At 43.5% G+C, this 23755-nt stretch overlaps 1 protein-coding gene across 6 annotated transcripts in view; it reads right to left on the bottom strand.

Annotated features, from left to right (window-relative positions):
• The window catches only part of PRIM2 (DNA primase subunit 2), a 306979-nt gene that overhangs the window by 129738 nt on the left and 153486 nt on the right, over nucleotides 1-23755 (bottom strand). For all 6 annotated transcript variants that reach the window (XM_084623651.1, XM_084623647.1, XM_084623652.1 and 3 more), the window contains one exon: nucleotides 7105-7172. In XM_084623651.1, the coding sequence (XP_084479777.1) occupies nucleotides 7105-7172 (68 nt within the window). The remainder of the gene's footprint in view (nucleotides 1-7104; nucleotides 7173-23755) is intronic.

Genomic DNA, 23755 nt, shown 5'->3' with positions numbered 1-23755 from the left:
TAGTTTCCCCAGTCCCTGCTTGAAGCACTGCTCTGTCCAGGGCGCTGGCAGTTCTCTGAGGCCTCCAGAGACACAGTCCTTCCTCCCTGAGCTCCCAGCAGAGAACTGAACTCCTCTGTCCTGCAGCTCCCTTTTTATACGGGCCTGCTTGGCTCTGATTGGCTGCCTCCGGTGCAGCCTCCCTAGAGCTTCTTTTAATCCCTTTTCTGCCAGTGAGGGGCAGCCATCCCATCACAATCACCTTAATTCCAAGTGAGAAAAAAGAGAACGTCTTTCTCCCTAGGGAATCAGTCTTCTTCCCTTCTCCATCAGCTGAAGTGGTTTGTGCTTGTCCAGACCTCAACCTGCTACATAGCCATCATCATCATCTAATTAAATACAGGGTGTGTGAGAGAATATAAAAAACCCTCCAAGGATATCTGATATAATTTGTCTTCCATCTTGGAAACAGGCTGGCAAGAGGTAGAAGTGGATCAAACCATCTTAGCAGGGTGCAGCAAAGCAAGAATTAGTAACAACATCCTACTCTTCAAGATAGCCCCGCAAATGCTGATCAGATGGGAAGTTTCCTCCATGGCTACTGAAGGCAATCCATCAGGTAGTGGAACTGCGGAGTGTCCTCACAAGGGGAAGAAGCAGAAGCCACTCCAACACGCTCACTTGATAGATCTGGATCATAGTCTGTATCAGTTTTCAAAAAAAAAAAAAGCTATCTTCTCATCTTCTTTTTCAGAGAGAGAATCAGGCGCCACTGTCTGAGATGCAGATGGATCCGGTGGAACCAAATCCAAGGACTTGATCATTGCCAGATCCTTTACAGATGAAACATCACCTCTCCATTCATAAGGAGGACACCTGAAAATTTCCTGTGGTGGTGACACTCAGGAAGGCCATGGAGCCCTGGATTGCCAATCTCCCCAGCAACTGGGATCTGAGAACATTGCAGGAGGAGGAGAAAAACGAGGCAAGAACCGGGAGCAAACAGGTTTCTTTATTCTTTTTCTTTTCTCCTCTAATCACAGATGTAGCCTCAAATCTGGGATGAAGCATGCCTGAGACAGCATGGGACCCAGAGGGTGGAGAGAGAAATAAATGGACAGAAAGCTCTTTGTGGAGACCCTGTAGGAGTCTTAGGAAGAGGTGGTATAGATGAATCAGGAGAAAAACTAGATCTCCTCAGCTCTTCTCCTTTTTTCAGGTGAAGACAACACAGATTCTGAAACTGGTGAAACCTGCGTCTTCCTCCAGGCTCTCTGTATCTTCGTCAGAGCAGAGGAATGCTTAGAAGCCAAATTATGTACATCGGTCACCAAAGTAAAGCCCTCTTTGGAACCAAAGATGGACCTGGAGCAGAGCAGAGATTGAAGCCAGAGTGGAAAACCTAGATGGAACAGGACCAATGAAATACTCAGGTCCTTGAAGCTGAAACTGTAACAGGGCTTAGTTTCAGAGCCACAGAGACCCTGTCAGAATCAGACTGATCTGACAAACCTGATGTATAGGATCTGACATTGCTAACATGTCTGTCTTCTTCTTGCCTTCTTTTCCAGAACCAACACAGCTAGAGCAGACGACGAGGTTCTTGGTTCCATAGCAGGCAGTAATTTTTTCAATCAACAATGTCTTTGAAGCCCTGAGTAGCAGAATCTGGGAATTGGACCAAACAAAGGTTCTGATATCCTTGGACCTTTAAGCTGCTTTGACTTGCTGGAGGAAGTCACAGGACCCAAGACTGGTCTCTTAGACTTTGGATCCAACAAGTGCCTGGAACGCACCAGTTTAGCCTCAAGTGCCTCCTTAAAGAGAAGCAGCTGCAATCTGCTCTGCCTCTCCTTGCAAGCTCTAGCTTGAAAGTCCAGCAGGTGGAACGCTCAGATGGAAAGTTGCCCTCTTCCACGCACTGCATGCGCCTGATATGGTCTTCCAATGCCAGGGCGACAGCTGGGCACGAAGCATCTCTTTTGAACCCCAGCTTCATTTTTGTCTTCAGTTCTGACATAACCCGCAATCGAGCTACTAATTAGCTTAACTATATCACTATCACTACACTATAAGCTATTCTAAACTACCACCAAGACAGTGAGAATGGAGAAAAACCCAGATCCAAATAGCCTGGAGCAGTTCACTTCCATCTGACACAGTGGTTGGAAAGAACTGATGCAGTAGAGGGCACAGCACCCTTTTTTTATAGGGTCACACTCAGAATGTTTGGAGATGCGGGGGTGGGGGTGCAAGTGCTTTAACAAACACTGCTTGGAGAAAGTGTACCATTAGGCGCACACAGTCTGAATTTTCTGAAGAAATACTGACTCACAAAGAGGCTCCCTGAAAAGGGTCAGGGAAGGTGGGTGGGAGAAGAGGACGGATAGGAATTGGATACAGTATCCCAGTCACATAATGCTTGGGAGCTACTTGTCTGTTGTTACGGATTCCTAGGCTTTGAAGAAGTGGAACAATCTTTCCACAAATGGAGGGGAAACAGCAGAAAGATTGCTGATGACCGCACTGATATGTTCAAGGGAAATGTCAAATGTGTTGCTTTCCCACAACTGAGGACAGGCTGGCTGATTTGAGTTGGAGCTAAAGGACCTCCTTCTCTGTGACTTCCGCCTCCTCCTCTAAAAGTCATTCTGCCCAAAGGGTTTTCAGGCGGCTGCTGAGAGTATTGTTGTTGCAGGGTCTTGTACTGCTCTCTCTCAGGGGCAGGAGTAAAGGCCTCCAACAAACAGAGCTTAGCATGGGAGTTTTTTAAATGACTGCAAAGTTCCAACAGTTTTGTCAGAGAACAAAAATTGACCATCAAAAGGGAGATCCTCTATGGTTCATTGGATGTTAGGGGCTACGCTGGAGTTTTGTAATCACAAGATTTTCCTCATTGTTATTGCAGGGATCGTTATCCTGGAAGAAGCACCTGAGATACTGAGTGCTGACTGGAGCGATGTGTGGCCACAAAGTGGCATTCTGCAAGGAAAGCTCTAAACTCCTCCCTTAAATCTTCAGGCAGCTTGTCAGTAAACTTGGACATTGCACCCCAGTTTACAAAGTTATATTTTGCTAATAGCACCCACCAGTTAGCTACACACATGCTGCATTTTTCTCCTCAGTAAGTCAAGCACTTAACTCTCTCTCTTTGGGATTTGATCTGAAGCTCCTTTGATGTGATTTCTCAATGGCAGCAATGACCACGAGGAAGTTGGGTGAAGAGGGGAATAAAATAACTCAAAGCCTTGATTGGGACATTATATTGTCTGCCTGTGTACTTGGCTGTCAGCACTAAAGAGGCTGGCACATGCCACAAGGTCTTTGCCAGTTCCAAAACAATCTCATATATAGGGAGAGCTAGCCTCCCAAGGACTGTTACCCAAAGAACGTCCAATAAGCTTGAGAACATTCTCTTGTACAAACTCAGCTTGATTGCCCAATGCTGCTGACACCCTCCTCAGTAGGTCTCGATAGAATTTAAAATCCTCCAGAACTGGAGACAAGGAATCTGGGGCCATGGAATTGACTGGTGAGGGCGACGACAAGTTAACAGGGGCCCGTGTGTGCCCTTGTAGTAGAATGTGCTCCTTTGGCAATGGTTTATCCTGCAGAACTGGTTTCTCAGGGTGACCAGTATCTGCATGGGCCTCCAAAATATGAGAACAGTCTGGTGACCTTCTGCTCAAGTGTGCCAGTGATCAAGACCTGGGAGAGTGGGAGATACACCAAGAGTTACAAAAAGGCCCCTAAGGAAACATGCAGGGACTAGGCAACCAGTAGGAACCAGGCCAGGATGATCAATCTCTGCTATATGAAAGGTCCTGTTCTTCGTAACAATGCTTTCCTTCAGGAGCTGGTTGAAAACTTGCTAGACCGACTCCACCTAGGAAAGGATCGGTGAAGAGGAGGGAGACTCTGAACTCAATTGCAAGGCGGTATCTGAATAGGGATTCTAGCCCTGAAGTGGCCACTTGGCATTCTGATTTATCTGTGGCCCATTGAGAAGAGGCCAATATTGGTGCTGATGCCAATATAGTAGCTGCTACTGCAGATGCACCTCGAGATGTGGAGGGACTTGGTACCAACAAATATGTTGTTGCTGGTGCAAAAGTGTAAGTCACAGTCATTACCCAACCTAACGACTGCGGCAATACTGAAGCCACAGATATGCATCAGTACTAAAGACTGAGTCAAAGTCACATCTTTGCAGTGTCTCTTAGCTGGAATTGACAATGGTGCTGTTTAGAGTGTCTATACCAGAGCCGTGGATCTGGATGAGCCAAGAACAGGAGGAGGTGCCTCTGCTACAAAAGACTCCGGCACCACAGGAGAGACAAGGGTGCAGAGGCAAAGCAAATCCTTTGATGTCTCATAAGTTTGTGGGGTCATTGGTGGTAATAATGCCGGTGCCAGAACTGTGTTCCTTGGTACTGGACTCAACGTCCATCCCAGAGACAGTACCAGAATCAATGGTAAAGTACCAATATGTTCCTGCCATGTCGGAAGACATGGTCAACAGCCAGTTCAACCTTAAGTGATTGAGGAGTTCCAGTGATGTTCTGTGTCCTTCTTCAAAGGAGAAGAGTCCTTTTTCAACCTGAACTAGCTCCAGTCTTTTTTATGGGTCCTCTTTCAGGGAGACTCCAAAAAGGAAGACTGACCTTTCTTTCTCCAAGGAGAAGAGTCCAAGTCCAGGGTCTGTCAGAAATCACTGAAGCCTCTGTAGCAGCCCAAGAGATAAGGAGAGCAGTTGAAGTGGGTGGGGCTGAGGTGGGTGTCATTGCCTGCTCCATGAGGGACTGTTTGAGGTGCAGATCTCTGGAAATCTTCATGCTTTTCCTTGAAAGGACAGCAGATACCTCTCTTTAACAGGTCTCTCACTAAGGCACAAAAGGCAATGCAGACTAGGTACCTCACACAATGAGCAGTGCTTAAAGCCAGGTGAGCACATGCCACCAGAGCTTCTCACTGAAAATTAATTAACTGAAACAAATAAAGCAGTAAGGTAAATTAGCTATTGTGTACTAAGCACTCCCTAACTATTAACAGGAAAAGGAGGCAGAGAAGTAACTCATTGACTGCCCAGTCTAAAACAACCATGAGGTAAACCACCTGAGGAACTCTGACATGGGCCATAGGTGGTGCAAAGGAAGTGAGGAGTTCAGGGTGGTGCCACACTTATGTAGACTCATGAGGACTCATGAGCAGACTTAAGGAATGTGCACCACCCAGACAGGTACTATTACAAAAAGCTCTCTGGCTTCAGTGCACTTGGTGCTCACACACCTGACTGGAATACACATTCGCAACTATAAATATTACACATATAAATGGTGTGAATTTACAGCATACCTACGCACACAATAGGCACATTTTTAACAGATGTATTTTCTAATTCTCTTCTCTCAAATATGATTTAACCCTTATATTCTGTGACACAGTCGGGCCAGATGGCTACAGGAGAGTAATAGAAGGCAGATATATTAGCCCCAGGCTAAGTAGGTCCCTTTTCCCTGGGTAAGGTAACAGGGAAGGTTCCAGAACAATCAGGAACCTTCTGGAGACAATTAAGACAGGCTGATTAGAATACCTGTAGCCAATCAAGAAGCTGATAGAATCAATTAAGGCAGGCTAATCAGGGCACCTGGGTTTAAAAAGAAGCTCACTTGAGTTTGTGGTGCGCTTGTGAGGAGCTGGAAGCAAGAGGCATGAGGAGCTGAGAGTGAGAACGCGAACTGTTGGAGGACTGAGGAGTACAAGCATTATCAGACACCAGGAGGAAGGTCCTATGGTGAGAATAAAGAAGGTGTTTGGAGGAGGCCGTGAGGAAGTAGCCCAGGGAGTTGTAGCTGTCGCACAGCTGTTCCAGGAGGCACTCTAGACAGCTGCATTCCACAGGGCCCTGGGCTGGAATCCGCAGTAGAGGGCGGGCCCGGGTTCCCCCCAAACCTCCCAACTCCTGGTCAGACACAGGAGTGGTCGACCTGGATTGTGGGTTCAGAAAAACGGCCAAGCTGAAGGCTGCCGTGAAGCTCCAAGGCGAGCAAATCCGCCAATAAGCACAAGACCCACCAACATAGAGGAGGAACTTTGTCACAATACATATATATGCACAAAGTTATTAATAACTTTTTCAAATACAATTTGCTTTGAAACCCAACAAGATATGAAATTGCTTCCGATTGTCCTGATGTTAATAAAAGCGAAAAGTTCATTTTACATATATCAACACAAATAAAAGTTACATGGCAGTAATATATTCATTTTTAAAGCCACCATAAAATGTCACACTTCTATCTGTGAAGTGTCATGCTTTCCTATGGCGCTATATATTAATGGGGGGAAAAAGCAGCTGCTTTACACACACATCCATGTGAAACTGTGCACATCACTGGCTATGTGAATCCCCTTCTTGTGGCTATTCCCTCCAAGAGACAAATTACCCCCTCCAAACAAGGTAGAGAAGTAGCTGAGTCGTCTAAAAAAGGCAAGGACTGATTCTGTGGCTAAAATGAAAAATATAAAAAGAAAAGCTGGGAGTGAAAATTAAGAAAAGGTAGGAGCTCAGTTAGGAACACTATCTCCTGTTGTTCTTATACAGGATGATTTGGCTACTTGTTACTATATGAGTCTAAAGGGCCATACTACTGGTTCACAGTTTAGAGCTACCTCCATAATCCATTCACCAGTGGACTCATTCATCAGTGATGGATTATGAGATATGTTCTTCCTGGATAAAACACATCATAAAATAAGTTAATGCTCTGGGTGCCATAATTTTGAATTTGCTGTCTTCTGTACATGAAGAATCTGAATAATAATTTTACATCTAATCATATAAAATAACCTACGAGAGAAAAAGTGTTTTGGTAACAGCTATGGAACATTTTTCTTTAGCTGTTCTTGTAAAGGCAATGTCACATACTTGACTCAAAATAAATGTTTACATTTTCTTTATGAAATTGTACATTTTCCTATCAATATGGCATTGAAATGAAAAGAACACATTTTATTTCAGTTTTTCCATTTTCATCCATCAATACAGATCTGAAGAAGTTTGATTACAAATATAATTCTCTTAAATTTATGGATGAATAAATGTATGTTTCTTATTCATGTTACCTGAGGTGGTTAAGCAAAGGCTGCAGTCTCTCATCAGATTGTACAGCAGGCAGTGATCGTGCTGTCAGCTAGAAGAAAACAAGATTTCAGTTAACAAAATCTTAGAATTAGAGAATGTGATAACGTAGCAGCACTGATATAAGAAATTGTTTCAGTTATATATTTTTTTCCTTAGGGTAGCATGGGACACATTAAACTTTCTCCATATATCTGATAATGTGACAAAATACAGTATTTCTAAAACTGTAGTAAACTGAAATATTTATCCATAAATTAATGGAGTTACATATTCAAAAATGCATTTGATTTTAATTTTATTTTAATTAAATAGCAAGCCTAGTGTCTGAGAGTTTTATGTTTACTTTTAACAAAGCATATTTAAATTAGACGGCAGTAATGTTCAACATAGATGCCCCATGGACATTATAAAATATAAATAAAAATAGATTTGTAGACAATCTCAGATTTATATAAATATTGTGTGGTTCTTCACAAATGTATACAAAGATTGATGCCTCTGTATAAATCATGGTATGTTACTTTGTCCTGTAAACTTTCCATCTTACCTGTTTAGCGTAACTATTTAAAGATGCATAATTATTTAAGACTAACTCCTTTCAGGAGGATTATCAGTTAGCCTCTGCAAATTCTACAAGTACCTGTCTCATTGGAAGACTGGAAAGATGTGCATTAGCAAACTAATATGATGTGCATGCACTTATTTCCATTTTAATATATACAGTGCGAATTGGAAGCATTCTAGCAGTTTTCATAGACTTACAGAGTCCACCCAGGATATCTAGTGTAACCCAAAGACTCACATCCGAGGAGTCTAACTGCTTCCAAATACAGTCTGCATTTGGATGGCACAGTGGAAGAGTGTATGTAGTAGAGTCCTGAAGCTAGCACCCAAAAAGGATGCTCTCTAACTTTGTATCTGCTGAAACAGGGAAGAAGGGAGGGAAGAAGTCTAATATGATTGCCTTGAAACATGCGGCTTATGAACACCTGACAGACAAGGCAGAAAAATTTAGATGCGAGAATTGATACAAAGAAAATAGGGGTTATCTGGTGGCAGAATAATTCATTATGTTTTTCCTTTAAATATAAATCAAATTCTATTCTTATAGTCAAACTTCATGGACTGTGGTTTTAGCTATGACAAAGAATTCAAACAAAGATTTCGACATATTTCACTTTATGAAATTCATGTTAATTATAAAAAAATATTTAAAATCTGCACACACAATTCCACAACTCACAAAAACAAAGAGGATTTTCTTTTACAATAAAGAAAATTAAGGACTAAGATCATGAAGCCTTAGCAAATTGGAGTGACTTTCTATAATGCTGGCAACAGGGGTCAATAACAACGTTTGACCATTTTAGCAATAGCAGCATGATGAACAACATCATCATCATAATCACTGAAATATTTAGTAAGGAAATTTTATCAATGTTTATCACCGAAAATGAAACTCTAAATCTAAACAGACTGATTATAACTTCCTTAGTATAACTTTCACCTTCATTAGGGACTGCAAGAAAACCTAATAATTTCTTGTTGACAATATTCCATAAAACTGGTAAAAATTTATTTGCAAACCATATTCTTACTTTACATACAGAAAATAACCATGCCCTATTAATCTTAAATAACCCTACATACACATTTAAAGCACTGTATTTATTTGCCACTATTTCAGAAAAATCCTGTGGATCTTGTATTTTACTAGGCTAAATTCAGATTTAAATGGTGGTTTATTATACTATGCATCAATTTACTAATTTCTTCAGGCAGAAAACCCAAACATTTTGTCTTCATAGCATCAAACAGTAAAATGTTTTACAAAGCAGTTGTTTTATACTAGTGCCATCCCTTTAATTTACATAAATTAATACTTCTGATCATTATTTTTTTTATTTGAGAAAGCAGAAATGATATTCATGAAGAGAACTGAACCTTTTAGAATGTTAATATAATGAATTAAATAAAATAACTCATCTTGATTTTGTAACACCTACTTCTCTTTTAATTTAATATTTAAAAGATACAAAAAATTTAATTATAATCAAAAACAATTTTATAGAAAATGCTAGAGAAGTTTGATACTGTTTATTTTAAATGGCTAACACATATTCATATGAAAGCAACTTCTATTAATGTCCCAAACACCAGTAAATCTACATATATTTGTTCATATCCTCAAAAACGGTGTTCCATTTGTTCAGAAATACTTCAACAACAGGTATACTAGTTTAGGGAAGCAAAATTACATAATGCAAAGCAGCAAAATTATAAAGATGCAAGAATGTGTTTGATAGAACACAAAATTTTAGTAGATATTATGTATTCATACAAACATGTAGAAACACAAATACACTTGAGCTCCGAACATGAACAAATTAGTTGAACTTCCCCTTTTGATTTGTTGAAATTCCTTAAGCAGAGTGCCCTCTTCTCCAGCTTTGTACTCCATCATCATCTTGGTTAACATTTGCCGTACAACAGATATGCTAAACATTTGTATGACATTTTTCAGGTAAGAAATTTCTCTTTGTTGCAGAGCTTTACTACTCATTTCTCGCTAATGGGAAGTAACAAGCAAGCAATCACAGACAGAGGGGAAAGGTTTCGCAGAGTGTTGATTTTTATTGTAGTAGAATAGGCAGGAAAGGAAGTTCCTTCCATATAAAGCAAGGACTTATGGGGAAACCAACCCATTATACCTTCCTAACAATGCCTGTGTATAGGAATGAAACTTACTTTTTCATCAAGTGTCCTGAGGGACTTGTGTGAACAGTTTCCCAGATGTCGAGCACACCATGTGGTGCAGTATTTTAACACCTTCCCTGCAGCAACATTGACACACTAAAACCTTGGCATTTTGGATAGAAAGAGATGAACAGGGTACAATTGGCATGTGTATTCCATATGCTTTAGATATGAAGGACGGTGAAGAAATTTGGCAGCATGTCACCTTCAGAAGAAGAAAGGGGAGCATCCATGTACCAGCAATGCAGATATAGGTAAGCAACCATTTTCATGTTCTCTCCACAGGTACTAATGCAAAGAGTGGACTAGATGATACATCTGAGGGAAGGGAGCAGGAGACGACTCCGCCAATTGGAAGGCATGAGATGCACTGTCCTAAGAATGGGGGTTCCACGACCACCGCTCCCAAGAGAAGGAGGCGGGTGGTGGTGGTCGGGGACTCCCTCCTCAGGGGGACTGAGTCATCTATCTGCCGCCCCGACCAGGAAAACCAAGAAGTCTGCTGCTTGCCAGGAGCTAGGATTCACGATGTGACAGAGAGACTGCCGAGACTCATCAAGCCCTCAGATGGCTACCCATTCCTGCTTCTCCACGTGGGCACCAATGAAACTGTCAAGAATGACCTTGAGCGGATCACTGCAGACTACGTGGCTCTGGGAAGAAGGATAAAGGAGTGTGAGGCGCAAGTGGTGTTCTCGTCCATCCTCCCCGTGGAAGGAAAAGACCCGGGTAGAGACCGTTAAATCGTGGAAGTCAACGAATGGCTACGCAGGTGGTGTCTGAGAGAAAGCTTTGGATTCTTTGACTATGGGATGGTGTTCCAAAAAGGAGGAGTGCTAGGAAGAGACTGCCTCCACCTAACGAAGAGAGGGAAGAGCATCCTCACAAGGAGGCTGGCTAACCTAGTGAGGAGGGCTTTAAACTAGGTTCATTGGGGGAAGGAAACCAAAGCCCTGAGGTAAGTGGGGAAGTGAGATACCGGGAGGAAGCACGAGGAGGAGAGCACAAGGGAGGGCTCCTGCCTCATACTGAGGAAGCGGGACGATCAGCGAGTTATCTTAAGTGCCTATTCACAAATGCAAGAAGCCTGGGAAACAAGCAGAGAGAACTGGAAGTCCTGGCACAGTCAACGAATTATGATGTGATTGGAATAACAGAGACTTGGTGCGATAACTCACATGACTGGAGTACTGTCATGGATGGATATAAACTGTTCAGGAAGGACAGGCAGGGCAGAAAAGGTGGGGGAGTTGCATTATATGTAAGAGAGCAGTATGACTGCTCAGAGCTCCGGTATGAAACTGCAGAAAAAACCTGAGAGTCTCTGGATTAAGTTTAGAAGTGTGAGCAACAAGGGTGATGTCGTGGTGGGAGTCTGCTATAGACCACCGGACCAGGGGGATGAGGTGGACGAGGCTTTCTTCCGGCATCTAATGGAAGTTACGAGATCGCAGGCCCTGGTTCTCATGGGAGCCTTCAATCACCCTGATATCTGCTGGGAGAGCAATACAGCCGTGCACAGACAATCCAGGAAGTTTTTGGAAACTGTAGGGGACAATTTCCTGGTGCAAGTGCTGGAGGAACCAACTAGGGGCAGAGCTCTTCTTGACCTGCTGCTCACAAACCGGGAAGAATTAGTAGGGGAAGCAAAAGTGGATGGGAACCTGGGAGGCAGTGACCATGAGATGGTCGAGTTCAGGATCCTGACACAGGGAAGAAAGGTAAGCAGCAGAATACGGACCCTGGCCTTCAAAAAAGCAGACTTTGACAACCTCAGGGAACTGATGGGCAAGATCCCCTGGGAGAATAACATGAGGGGGAAAGGAGTCCAGGAGAGCTGGCTGTATTTTAAAGAATCCTTATTGAGGTTACCAGAACAAATCATCCCGATGTGTAGAAAGAATAGTAAATATGACAGGTGACCAGCTTGGCTTAACAGTGAAATCCTTGCTGATCTTAAACACAAAAAAAGAAGCTTACAAGAAGTGGAAGATTGGACAAATGACCAGGGAAGAGTATAAAAATATTGCTCAGGCATGCAGGAGTGAAATCAGGAAGGCCAAATCACACCTGGAGTTGCAGCTAGCAAGAGATGTTAAGAGCAACAAGAAGGGTTTCGTCAGGTATGTTAGCAACAAGGAGAAAGTCAAGAAAAGTGTGGGCCCCTTACTGAATAAGGGAGGCAACCTAGTGACAGAGGATGTGGAAAAAGCTAATGTACTCAATGCTTTTTTGCCTCTGTCTTCACAAACAAGTTCAGCTCCCAGACTACTGCACTGGGCAGCACAGCATGGGAGGAGGTGACCAGCCCTCTGTGAAGAAAGAAGTGGTTAGGGACTATTTAGAAAAGCTTGACGAGCACAAGTCCATGGGGCTGGATGCACTGCATCCGAGAATGCCAAAGGAGTTGGTGGATGTTATTGCAGAGCCATTGGCCATTATCTTTGAAAACTCATGGCGATCGGGGGATGTCATAAATATAAAGGGAAAGGTAAACACCTTTAAAATCCCTCCTGGCTAGAGGAAAAACCCTTTCACCTGTAAAGGGTTAAGAAGCTAGGATAACCTTGATGGCACCTGACCAAAATGACCAATGAGGAGACAAGATACTTTCAAATCTGGAGGACGGGAGAAACAAAGGCTCTGTCTGTCTGTGTGATGCTTTTGCCGGGAACAGAAAAGGAATGGAGTCTTAGAACTTAGTAAGTAATCTAGCTAGATATGCATTAGATTCTGTTTTGTTTAAATGGCTGAGAAAATAAGCTGTGCTAAATGGAATGTATATTCCTGGTTTTGTGTCTTTTTGTAACTTAAGGTTTTGCCTACAGGGATTCTCTATGTTTTGAATCTGGCTACCCTGTAAGGTATTTACCATCCTGATCTCACAGAGGTGATTCTTTTACTTTTTCTTCAACTAAAATTCTTCTTTTAAGAACCTGATTGCTCTTTCATTGTTCTTAAGATCCAAGGGTTTGGGGTCTGTGTTCACTTATGCAAATTGGTGAGGATTTTTATCAAGCCGTCCCCAGGAAAGGGGGTGTAGGGTTTGGGGAGGATTTTGCGGGGAAAGACATTTCCAAGCGGCCTCTTTCCCTGTTATATATTTGTTAGACGCTTCGTGGTGGCAGTGATAAAGTCCAAGGACAAAAGATAAAACAGTTTGTACCTTGTGGAACTTTTAACCTAAGCTGGTGAAAGTAAGTTTAGGAGGTTTTCATGCAGGTCCCCACAGCTGTACCCTAGAGTTCAGAGTGGGGAAGGAACCTTGACAGAGGTGGTCCCGGACGACTGGAAAAAGGCTAATGTAGTGCCCATCTTTAAAAAAGGGAAGGAGAAGGATCCAGGGAACTACAGGCCAGTCAGCTTCACCTCAGTCCCTGGAAAAATCATGCAACAGATCCTCAAGGAATCAATTCTGAAGCACTTAAGAGGAGAGGAAAGTGATCAGGAACAGTCAGCATGGATTCACCAAGGGCAAGTCATGCCTGACTACCCTAATTGCATTCTATGATGAGATAACTGGCTCTGTGGATGAGGGGAAAGCAGTGGATGTGTTATTCCTTGACTTTAGCAAAGCTTTTGACACGGTCTCACAGTATTGAGTATTTGACACAGTATTCTTGCCAGCAAGTTAAAGAAGTATGGGCTGGATGAATGGACTATAGGGTGGATAGAAAGCTGGCTAGATCGGGCTCAAGGGGTAGTGATCAATGGCTCCATGTCTAGTTGGCAGCTGATATCAAGCAGAGTGCCCCAAGGGTCGGTCCTGGGGCCAGTTTTGTTCAGTATCTTCATTAATGATCTGATGGATGGCGTGGACTGCACCCTCAGCAAGTTTGCAGATGACACTAAACTGGGAGGAGTGGTAGATACGCTGGAGGGTAGGGATAGGATACATAGGGCTCCAGACAAATTAGAGGATTGGGCCTAAAGAAATCTGATGAGGTTCAACAAAGACAAGTGCAGAGTCCTGCACTTAGGACAGAAGAATCCCATGCACAACAACAGGCTAGGGACCGAATGGCTAAGCAGCAGTTCTTCAGAAAAGGACCTAGGGGTTACAGTGGACAAGAAGCTGGATATGAGTCAACAGTGTGCCCTTGTTGCCAAGAAGGCAAATGGCATTTGCGGCTGTATAAGTAGAGGGCATTGCCAGCAGATTGAGGGAAGTGATCGTTCCCCTCTATTCAACATTGGTGAGGTCTCATCTGGAGTACTGTGTCCAGTTTTGGGCCCTACACTACAACAAGGATGTGGAAAAATTGGAAAGCGTCCAGCAGAGGGCAACAAAAATGATATGGGGACTGGAATACATGACTTATGGGGAGAGGCTGCTGCTCTTGTTACAGATCACATTAAGGGGTTGATCAGGAAAGAAATATCTCACTTTAAACAAGGATCTTATCTCCAAGACAAGCCACTTGGTAGCTACTAAGTAGGCTTTCCTTACAATAAAGCCTTTGTTCTGAATGGCTATAGCAAAGGCTTTAAAATTGCTGTGTAGTATCATCCTTGTGTGACTATTTCCTATAAAGGTGGAGCTACTGCTTCAGCAACCTTAAACTCCCAAAACATATGAAAACTCTTTGTTTTGATAGACCATTTTAATTTAATATTGGGTTTTAATAAAAAATCCTCATTTGAATCTTATGTTCTCACAGGAGATGTCCATAGGAAACTGTCTATCCAACCATGTCTGAAGGAAAGCTATTTCATAAATACTAATCAATTCTTTGTGAACCACGGACATCCTCTCTTGGAAAAGTCCTCTAGCTTTTAAAGGTTTTTTTGCGGGGGGTGTATGTGTGGCACTTTCCAAGGCAGTTTGAAGGGGAGAGGTACCATGTTGGCCTGGGGACCACTCAACCCAGGAATACTGAGACAAATACCTCAATTGTGGAAATAGCTTGCTAAGTGACCCTGGGAGCCTAATAGATGACTGTCTGCTCCCCCAGGCTGGCTAGTGCCCAAGTACTATTGAAATAACCTAGTACCACTCAAGGCTTTTCTACCGTAAATCTAGAGTCATTTTGAACAGTGAAGTGATTTTTCCACTTACTCCTTTATAATCCCATGATCGTGCAGTTTCACGGGGAGTGGATGCCTCATGTGACTCTGCTCTCATCACAGACTGCTTGAAGTGCTCATCCCATTTTAATGTGGAGCCAGATGGGGAGCTTAGGAGGACTGGGGAGAGAGACACCCTTTCCTGCCTTTTGGCATCTGAGCCCCTTTAGGTTCCTTAGGCTGAAAGCCAGATGGACATAATTTCAATTCCACTGCTATCTGAGGTAGGGCTTCCCAGAAATGACAGGTTTCTCTGCATGCCCAGACATTCTGCAGTGCTGGGAAAGGAACAGTGAACTCAACACAGAGCACTGTAAGAGCCTCTGTACAGGAGAAAACTCCCAGCAAACATTCCTGGGGCAAGGGTGGAGGGAAGTAGGGACCAGGAGCAAAGGAGAAGGGGTTTAACCCCTGATTTTCACCCAACTGCATGTTAATACAGCTATACTAATACAGAATTCTGAGTAATAATTCATTCAAACTACAATACAGAACAGTATTTCCCAGACCCGTCAGAAGCAGTGCAAAGCCCTGGGAGAGTCAGGGGTAATGGAGGAGATGGGGAGGGAAGTAAATTGCTGGGAAGGAGCCTGGGCATGAACTTGGAGGGTCGTTGGGTATGGGTGGGAAAAGTATGGAACAGGTTTTGGGGTGGGGGGGCGGGGAGGGATTGTTAAGGAGCTTTCCCCATGCAGACCCTGGCTGACCCCTAGCCTCTCCCATTCCGTCAGGCACATCTGTCCCTGTCTCCATGCGTCTCTGTGCCCTCACCCAGCCACTCCCCTGTCCCTACGTCCCTGTGCCCCCTTCCCCTGTCCCCATGTGTGTCTGTGCTCAGGGATGCTGGAACAATTTTTATAGTGGGGGTGCTGAGAGCCATAGAATCAAACTGTAAAGCCTATCTATAATGGAAACCACTTCAAGCCAGGGGATGCGGAAGCACCCTCAGCATGCCTAGTTCCCAGCACCTATGTCTGTGGCCTCACCCAGCCACACCCCTGTCCCTATGTAACTCTGCACCTCCTCCCCCTGTCCTCATGTGTATCTGCACCTACCTCCCCCCTGTGGCCCTGTGCCTCCACTCCCATTCAGCCCCTGCCCCAGTCTGTCCTTCCCCACTAGCCCTTATGATTCCCTGTCTGACCACCCTCCCAGCACCCCATGCTGTCTGTCTCCCCATAACCCCCATCTCCTGCCCTGGCCACAGGTGCTGTGAAGAAAGCTCTGCAGGCTCTCTCTTCCTTAGCTGGCTGTGAGCTGCAGCTTTGTTCTGTCGCCACAGCGTCCACTGGTGGGCATAAGGAAGAACTGCAGACGTTATTTTCTGCTGGGAACTGCTGCTGTTCTTGTGTCACCGTGCCTGCTGGCGGGCAAAAGGCAGAACCACAGCAACATTTTGAGAGAAGCTTTTTTCTGCGCAAAAATTTAAAAATCTGCAGGGCTCATTAATTATGCATACACAAAGTAACGCAGAATTCTCCCAGGAGTAAATTGAAGACAGAATTAACCCTAGACACAGATATTCAAGTAGGAAAGCAGTGTGAACGGGCAAAACCAAGAAAAACTTGCTATACTTGAAAAACAAAAAGCTAGCTTAGAAGAGATTCAGCATGACTGTTGAAAGTCATCATCATCATCATAAGATCCCTGAGGCTAACAGAAAAAAATTCCGGGCTACATGCACAAGATATAGAAAAAGTCATATCTCAAGAGATGATTCATATTCACCCAGAAGTGCACAATATAATAAATGCACAAAATATGGACATTTTGCAGTTGTTTGCCACAGTCAGGGAGTTGACACATTACAGACAATCAAGAACCATTGTTTCTGGGAGCTAATCACTTGTGATGGCTCAGAACCTACCTAAAGTGTGAAAATGGATGTTCCTGGCAAGACTATTGACTTTAAAATGGACTCAGAAGCTAATGTTACAGTCATCTCAGGAGGAATTCACAATCACCTTCAACCCCTCCCAAAGCTGAAGTCACCTGACACAGCTCTGACTAGCCCAGCAAGTTACACGTTCAGAGTGTATGCAATCAAAGGACCACAGACTAACATCCTTCTCAGCTGCAGCATGACAGCCATGATGGGCACAGCGAAAAAAGTGGAAGATCTCAATGGAATATTTGGTGATATTGCACTTTTGAAAGGAGAACCAGTACAAATAATTTTATGAGACAATGCTGAAGCATATGGTATACATACACCTCACAGGATTCCTATCCCATTATTTCATAAAGTGGAAACTGAGTTAAAGAGAATGGAACAGATTGGCATAATTGAGAAAAGCTTTTAGCAAACAGCATGGTGTACCCCAATGGTACCAGTTATAAAGAAAAATGGGCGAATCTGAAACTGTGTTGCTCTTAAAAGACTTAATGAAGCAGTTGTGAAAGCAAAATATACCCTCCCAATACTGGATGACGCTCTCCCCAAAGTGACCACATTATTCTCCAAATTGGATGCTTCAAGTAGATTCTGGCAAATTCCTTTGGCAAAAGAAAGTGCTAAACTGACTATATTTATCACACCTTTTGGGAGATTTTGCCTCCAAAGATTACCTTGTTGGATTATCAGTGCAGCTGAAATTTTCCAAAGGTAGATGGCAGAACTGTTCACAAACAAAAAAGGAGCTGTAGTTTACTATATGGCTCTTGGATGGAAAAAAACAAAACAAAACCCTCAATGAAGTCCTATGCCTAATCAGTCACTGTGAACTGAAGCTAAACAAGGAAAAGTGTGTTTTCTGCCTACCCCAAACTGAGTTTTTGGAACAGACCATAAACAAATATGCCCTGAGAAAGTAAAGGCAATTTGAGAACTGAATGCACCAGTGAATGTACCAGAACAGAGATGCATATGGGAGATATTAAGTTACCTTGGCTGATATCTACAAGACCTTTCTACAGTGACAAAACCACTGAATGAACCACTGAAGTCCAACACATATTGCCTATGGGGGTCAAATCAAGAGCAAACTTTACAGATGTGAAAAACAAAATGACAACTCCTCAAGATAGTAGAACAACCACAGCTAGTCACTGCAACTAATGGACAGCCAGATGACCAAGTTGTTATATATTCAGGTCATGTAATTTAGAAAACTAGTACGATTCACAGACACTTAGCAGACGGATAGGTACTGAACTTCAAAGACAGCGTGACAGAGTAAATATTGTAAATTCAGGAATGTAGAACTTAAAGGGGGAGATGTAATGGAATGCTAAACTGCATTATATTGTTCAGCCACTAGGTGGCACTGTGTCTAAAAATACCTTATTTATGCTAACCTCAGCCATACCTGGCAATACATTAAATGATCTTATGAAGAACTTATCTGATTGTATCTTGCTCAGAATTAAGCTCTATAGTCAGCCTGTATGTGATACAGGAGCACAACTGCTGATTAGAGTGGGCAGAAGGGGAATGGTCTAAGAGCCATGTTTTTTGTGCAGTGAGCTGAGGAGAGACTCCAGTATCTGAAGGAAAAGAAAAGGAGTACTTGTGGCACCTTAGAGACTAACCAATTTATTTGCGCATAAGCTTTCGTGAGCTACAGCTCACTTCATCAGATGCATACTGTGGAAAATGCAGATGTTTTTATACACACAAACCATGAAAAAATGGGAGTTTATCACTACAAAAAGTTCTCTCTCCCCCCACCCTACACTCCTGCTGGTAATAGCTTATCTAAAGTGATCACTCTCCTTACAATGTGTATGATAATCAAGGTGGGCCATTTCCAGCACAAATCCAGGTTCTCCCATCGGATGCATACTGTGGAAAATACAGAAGATGTTTTTATACACACAAACCATGAAAAAATGTGCTGGAAATGGCCCACCTTGATCATCATACACATTGTAAGGAGAGTGATCACTTTAGATAAGCTATTACCAGCAGGAGAGTAGGGTGGGGGGAGAGAAAACCTTTTGTAGTGATAAACACCCATTTTCCATAGTTTGCATGTATAAAAACATCTTCTGTATTTTCCACAGTATGTATCCGATGAAGTCAGTTGTAGCTCACGAAAGCTTATGCTCAAATAAATTGGTTAGTCTCTAAGGTGCCACAAGTACTCCTTTTCTTTTTGCGAATACAGACTAACACGGCTGTTACTCTGAAACCTAAAGGAAAAGAGACACTTTGGACCTTTTCAGAGGTTCTCTCCCCTCTGGCCCACATCTGTTGTGGAACTCACTGTACAAGCTCGCTGGACAGTGTTCTCCTCAAACTTAGAGACTCTCCCACAAATGCTCAGAAGCTCCTGATCAGGCTTTTTTGCATTGGAGCCATGGCTCTTCAGGGCAGGATGAGGACTTGACATGTTGGTTTGATCATGAGCTCTGTGGTCACAGCATGAGGAGGGTTGCCTGACTGCAAACAAACGGGGTATCATTTGCCATCTCTAGAGCCTATAAACCCCACCTCCTATAGGGAATACTGCTTAGAATTAGCCTCATGTTTGCAGGACAACTTTGCCATGACTGATAGGAGGCAGAGGAGTCCCAGAGAGGAGGCTCTACAGTGATGGAAACCACATTGGTGACCGATACCGAAGAGAAGATAGTAAGTCACTACTGTGCAAAAATGAATAAAACCTAGAATTATAAAACAAAATGATCAAAGGGACCAGCACGTGGGGTGGGGCAAGCGCACAGTGCCGCCTAGCTGTACGTCCACCTAGGAGCAGTAGGGACATGTCGCCGCTTGCGGAGAGCCATCTGAGGTGAGCACTGCCCAAATTCAGCAGCCCAAAACCCCTCCCATGCTCCAACCCCCTGCCACGAGCCCCCTCCTGCACCTAAACTCCCTCCCAGAGCCTGCACCTCCTCCCACACTCCAAACTCCTCGTCGCCATTCCTCCACATAGGAACAGCAGGAATATGTCGCCACTTCCGGGGAGCCATGGAGGGAGCCTGCCGGCCCCACACCAACCAGACTATAAACCAGACTTTCAATGAAGATCAAAAATGTTTATACAGCTTTCCGGTTGGTAAAGTGCTGGATAACACAGCTTTTATTGTAATATGCAATTAATGAAAGCATTTTAAAAATGAGTAAGTGAATGTCAAAAAGGCAAGCAAATGTCAATTGGAATAATAGGTACATACTAATTAACAAGTGGCAAGGGAATGATTCCCACTTCCTTTTCAAGCAACTTTGGAGGTGTTGAAGTGTAAAATATTCTATGAGACACTCTTGATTGCCCCTTCAAACACAATTCCATTGAGCAAACTTACAAAGTTTATCATATTTTATGGGTTTTAGAAACATTTGATTACATATAAATTAGGAATGCCTCTGGACCCAGTGGAAGTTGTCAAAAGAAACAAATTGTTAAGTTTGTCTTGTGATCAGAGAAATTACTACATATAATTACATTCTTCTTACTCTTACACCTGTTTGTATTCCATAATTTAGACAGTAAAATAAGCATATTTATTAAGTTATTTAAAATTACTTATTTCTGTTACCACTACAAAGCCAATGTATCAATAGGTGAATTGACAGGAACCCATCTAGCTCACACATTCACAGAAGCGTTAGCTTCATTTTGACTGCAAAACCTTAGAATCTTTATTGCTGGTGCTGCTTTAATAACCAGAAATAACAGTGTGACATTCAGTTCCAGAATGGGTTTGCAAGGCTGTGAATCAGGAAAGAGACACCAATTCTCACTTGTAAATAGAACAAATTTCACTTGAAAGTCACTGAGACACAAAAATGAAAGTCAGTGTTGCTAACTTTCTCAATTTTATCAAAAGTCTCATTACATTTGATGTTTTATTTAAAGCCCTGGCTCCTGGAATTCTGTGATTAGATGAGAATCTCAGCTAATAGGTTGATAGCATCAAAGGACAGAGCTTGGATACACTCTGCACCTCTCTAGGGAAACCTGAATATTGTAACCACTAATCTCTCTTCATAACAATGGCTGTAAGCCATCCACCATGTTTGCATAAGAAGGCCTGATAATTTGAGATCCTCAACAGGATAGAAGTAGAAAAAACCTTTTTCTTCCTTTAAGGTCAAGTTGCTTCTGTCCCTTATCTAAGGGCTTGTCTACTCTACCACACAGGGTCGATCTAAGATATGCAACTTCAGCTATGTGAATAGCGTAGCTGAAGTTAACATACTTAGATCTACTTACCACGGTGTCTTCACTTCAGTAAGTCAACAGCTGACACTCTCCCGTTGACTCCACTTGTGCTTCTCTTTCTGGTGGAGTACCAGAGTCGACGGGAAAGCATTCAGCAGTCAATTTATCGCTTCTATACTAGATGTGATAAATCGACACGCACTGGATCGATCGCTGCCCGCTGATCCAGCGGATAGTGTAGACAAGCCCAGAGGGAGTAGCCTTTGGGTGCTGTTGTTTGGACTGCTCTATAGCTGCCTGCACCACCAAAAAGTTAGGTGGTGGGTGAAAGAACAAAAACTCTCCCCCCTTGGACAGAACAAAGTGCTATCAACCCTCTGAGGGTGGGAGCACAAGAAGCAACACTGTGCCATACCATCTTTCGCTGGCTTCACAATGCCTCGTTGATGGGGAAGGCCACTCGACTGGGATTGGAAAGCTGCAGAAGGTCTAATAAACTGTGCTGAGGCTGCTAGACTTCCTTAATGTGCATCTGTAGCTCTGAAGCCACGCTGTGCATGAGTCTTGGTACTGTTTAAAGTTGTCTGGTGAAAACAGAGAAGATGGAGTAACCACTTCATTTGGTGAAGATGACAAAACTGCTCCTGAAACCAATGAAGCCAGCTCCTCTTCCTATTCCAAATATTCCTACAGTGGGCTGTGGGCAAATAAGACTCCTGCACTGATCCTGGTTATCTAGAGTAGGGCTCCCAGGGTCCCCAGTATTGTCAGTTGCATGAATCATCTGGCAGAGGACCACTCCACATCATAGGGTATCAACTGTCTTTTGGCCAATCATACCTGGGCGGTAGCTGGAACCCCAATATTTTGGGGCTCCTGCCTCATGCCCCCTCTGGCAAATGCTTCAGAGACTTCCACAGGGCCTCAGACTCATCCAAAGAGAAAGCAGGATCCCTTATCTCCAGTGGAACTGCAGGTACCTATGGCTAGTCCTCAAGGCTGGCATGTAGGATGGGAAAACAACTCTGTCTCATCGGAATAATATCTTCCTCTGGTGTATCAACGTACTGGAACGGACGGTCCCATAAGAGAAGTGAATGCAGCTAGGGAAGAGCAAAGATGTTCTCTGGGGAGATGTAGGCCTCTCATCAACCTGAGCTATGAGGAGAGTCCATTGGCAGAGCCAGGGCTTCGCTGTTAGTCAGCTCCTTCCAGGGTCTTGTTGCTACCAGTACCGCATCAGCTCTATAAGTGGATGGGCGCACCAAAAGCTGTTTATCCCAAGCCTTCACCATCAGAACCAATGTCACATCAGATCCATACTCCTGCATATGTCCTTCTGCTGTCATGAAGATTTACTCAAGCCTAAGTCCTTAGCTCTCACACACACCAGCTCTCCCGACTTTGATGAGATCGGGGAGAGATCCCTTCTCTTCAGGACAGTTTTAGATGAAGATAGCATGTCCCTATGTCTATGAGAGAGTGCCCTTCGCTCTCATGCAAAGCCTTTTCCTTAGGCTTAACAGTTAGCCTCCATTCCCGAGTTCATGGTCAGAGGGGTGCTGCACACTTGGCAAGACTGATATATTGGGGGACAGATCCCCAGCCTGGATCTGATTGGAGTTTCATTGCCTTTTCTATGAGATGTTTTCCGACTCTCCGTTTCTGACCCTCACAAATTCTGAGGGGAAAGTGAAGCACTTGGCAGAAATATTAGCGTTGCCTATGCAGTAGATACAGCGCTGATGTTAGTCATCCATTGAAAAGGAGCAAAAATAGGAAACAGTTTCTGAACTCTGAGATGCTGGGCATAATCCCAGACTTCTCGGGACACAAAAAATTCCTGAGTGGAGAAGAAAAATGGGGAAAACCACTGTCTAACTATACTATGCTATAAAGACTACTAAAACTAACTGTATAAAATACCTTGCAGAAATGATGCAGTAAAAAGGGAACTGAGGACACAGAAGATTCCGACTCAGACTATGCGGCGCTAAGAAGGAACTAGAGAGGTATGAGCCTGCACCACTTTTATGGCCTCAGTTCGGAGCACAAGGAGAGGCTATGGCACACGTGTGGGCCACCAGACACTGCTTGCAAAAAATTCCGGACTCAGGCACATGGTGTGCGTGCATATCCCACATGTGGAATACGCTTAGGGACCATCACTCAAAAAAGAATGACTGGAAATTAGACAGTAAATATTGCTCAGTTCTGTTGCTCAGGTTTGGCCCAGCTGTCCCGCCATCATGATGGGGAGAGGAGTGGAGTGGAGGAGAGCGGACGCAAGGCCATATTTGAGTGAGCAGCACCGCAACCCTGTGTGCCAAGTTACAACAACCAAAGTTGGCAGCCAGGTCCAGCCCCGCAAGACAGGAGCGCCAGGAGCTGCCATTGGGGGGTGGTACGTGTTTTGTTTTATAGATTGGTTTTCATGTTATTTCACATTTGCAAAAAACACATTTGTTCTGCATAGTCTCTGTTCAAAGCTAAGGCATTGTCTTGTTAATGTTAAATTATAAAATATAATTTGTAAAATGTAAGCACAAAATTGCATTTTAAAAAGCTACAAACTGTATCAGTAAGAACAGGAGAATACACATATAATCCTCTTCCCTCCTGACATAGTGTAAGATCCCACAACCAATTACCAGGTGCAATTTGATCTTTCCCTCTTACGGGCAATGGTGTCCGTCCT

This window comes from Lepidochelys olivacea (genome assembly GCF_965140295.1).
Source record: "Lepidochelys olivacea isolate rLepOli2 genome assembly, chromosome: 3".
NCBI lineage: Eukaryota > Metazoa > Chordata > Testudines > Cheloniidae > Lepidochelys > Lepidochelys olivacea.
The sequence above is the reverse complement of the archived record's forward strand: the minus strand, read 5'-3'. Positions and strand labels throughout refer to the sequence as shown.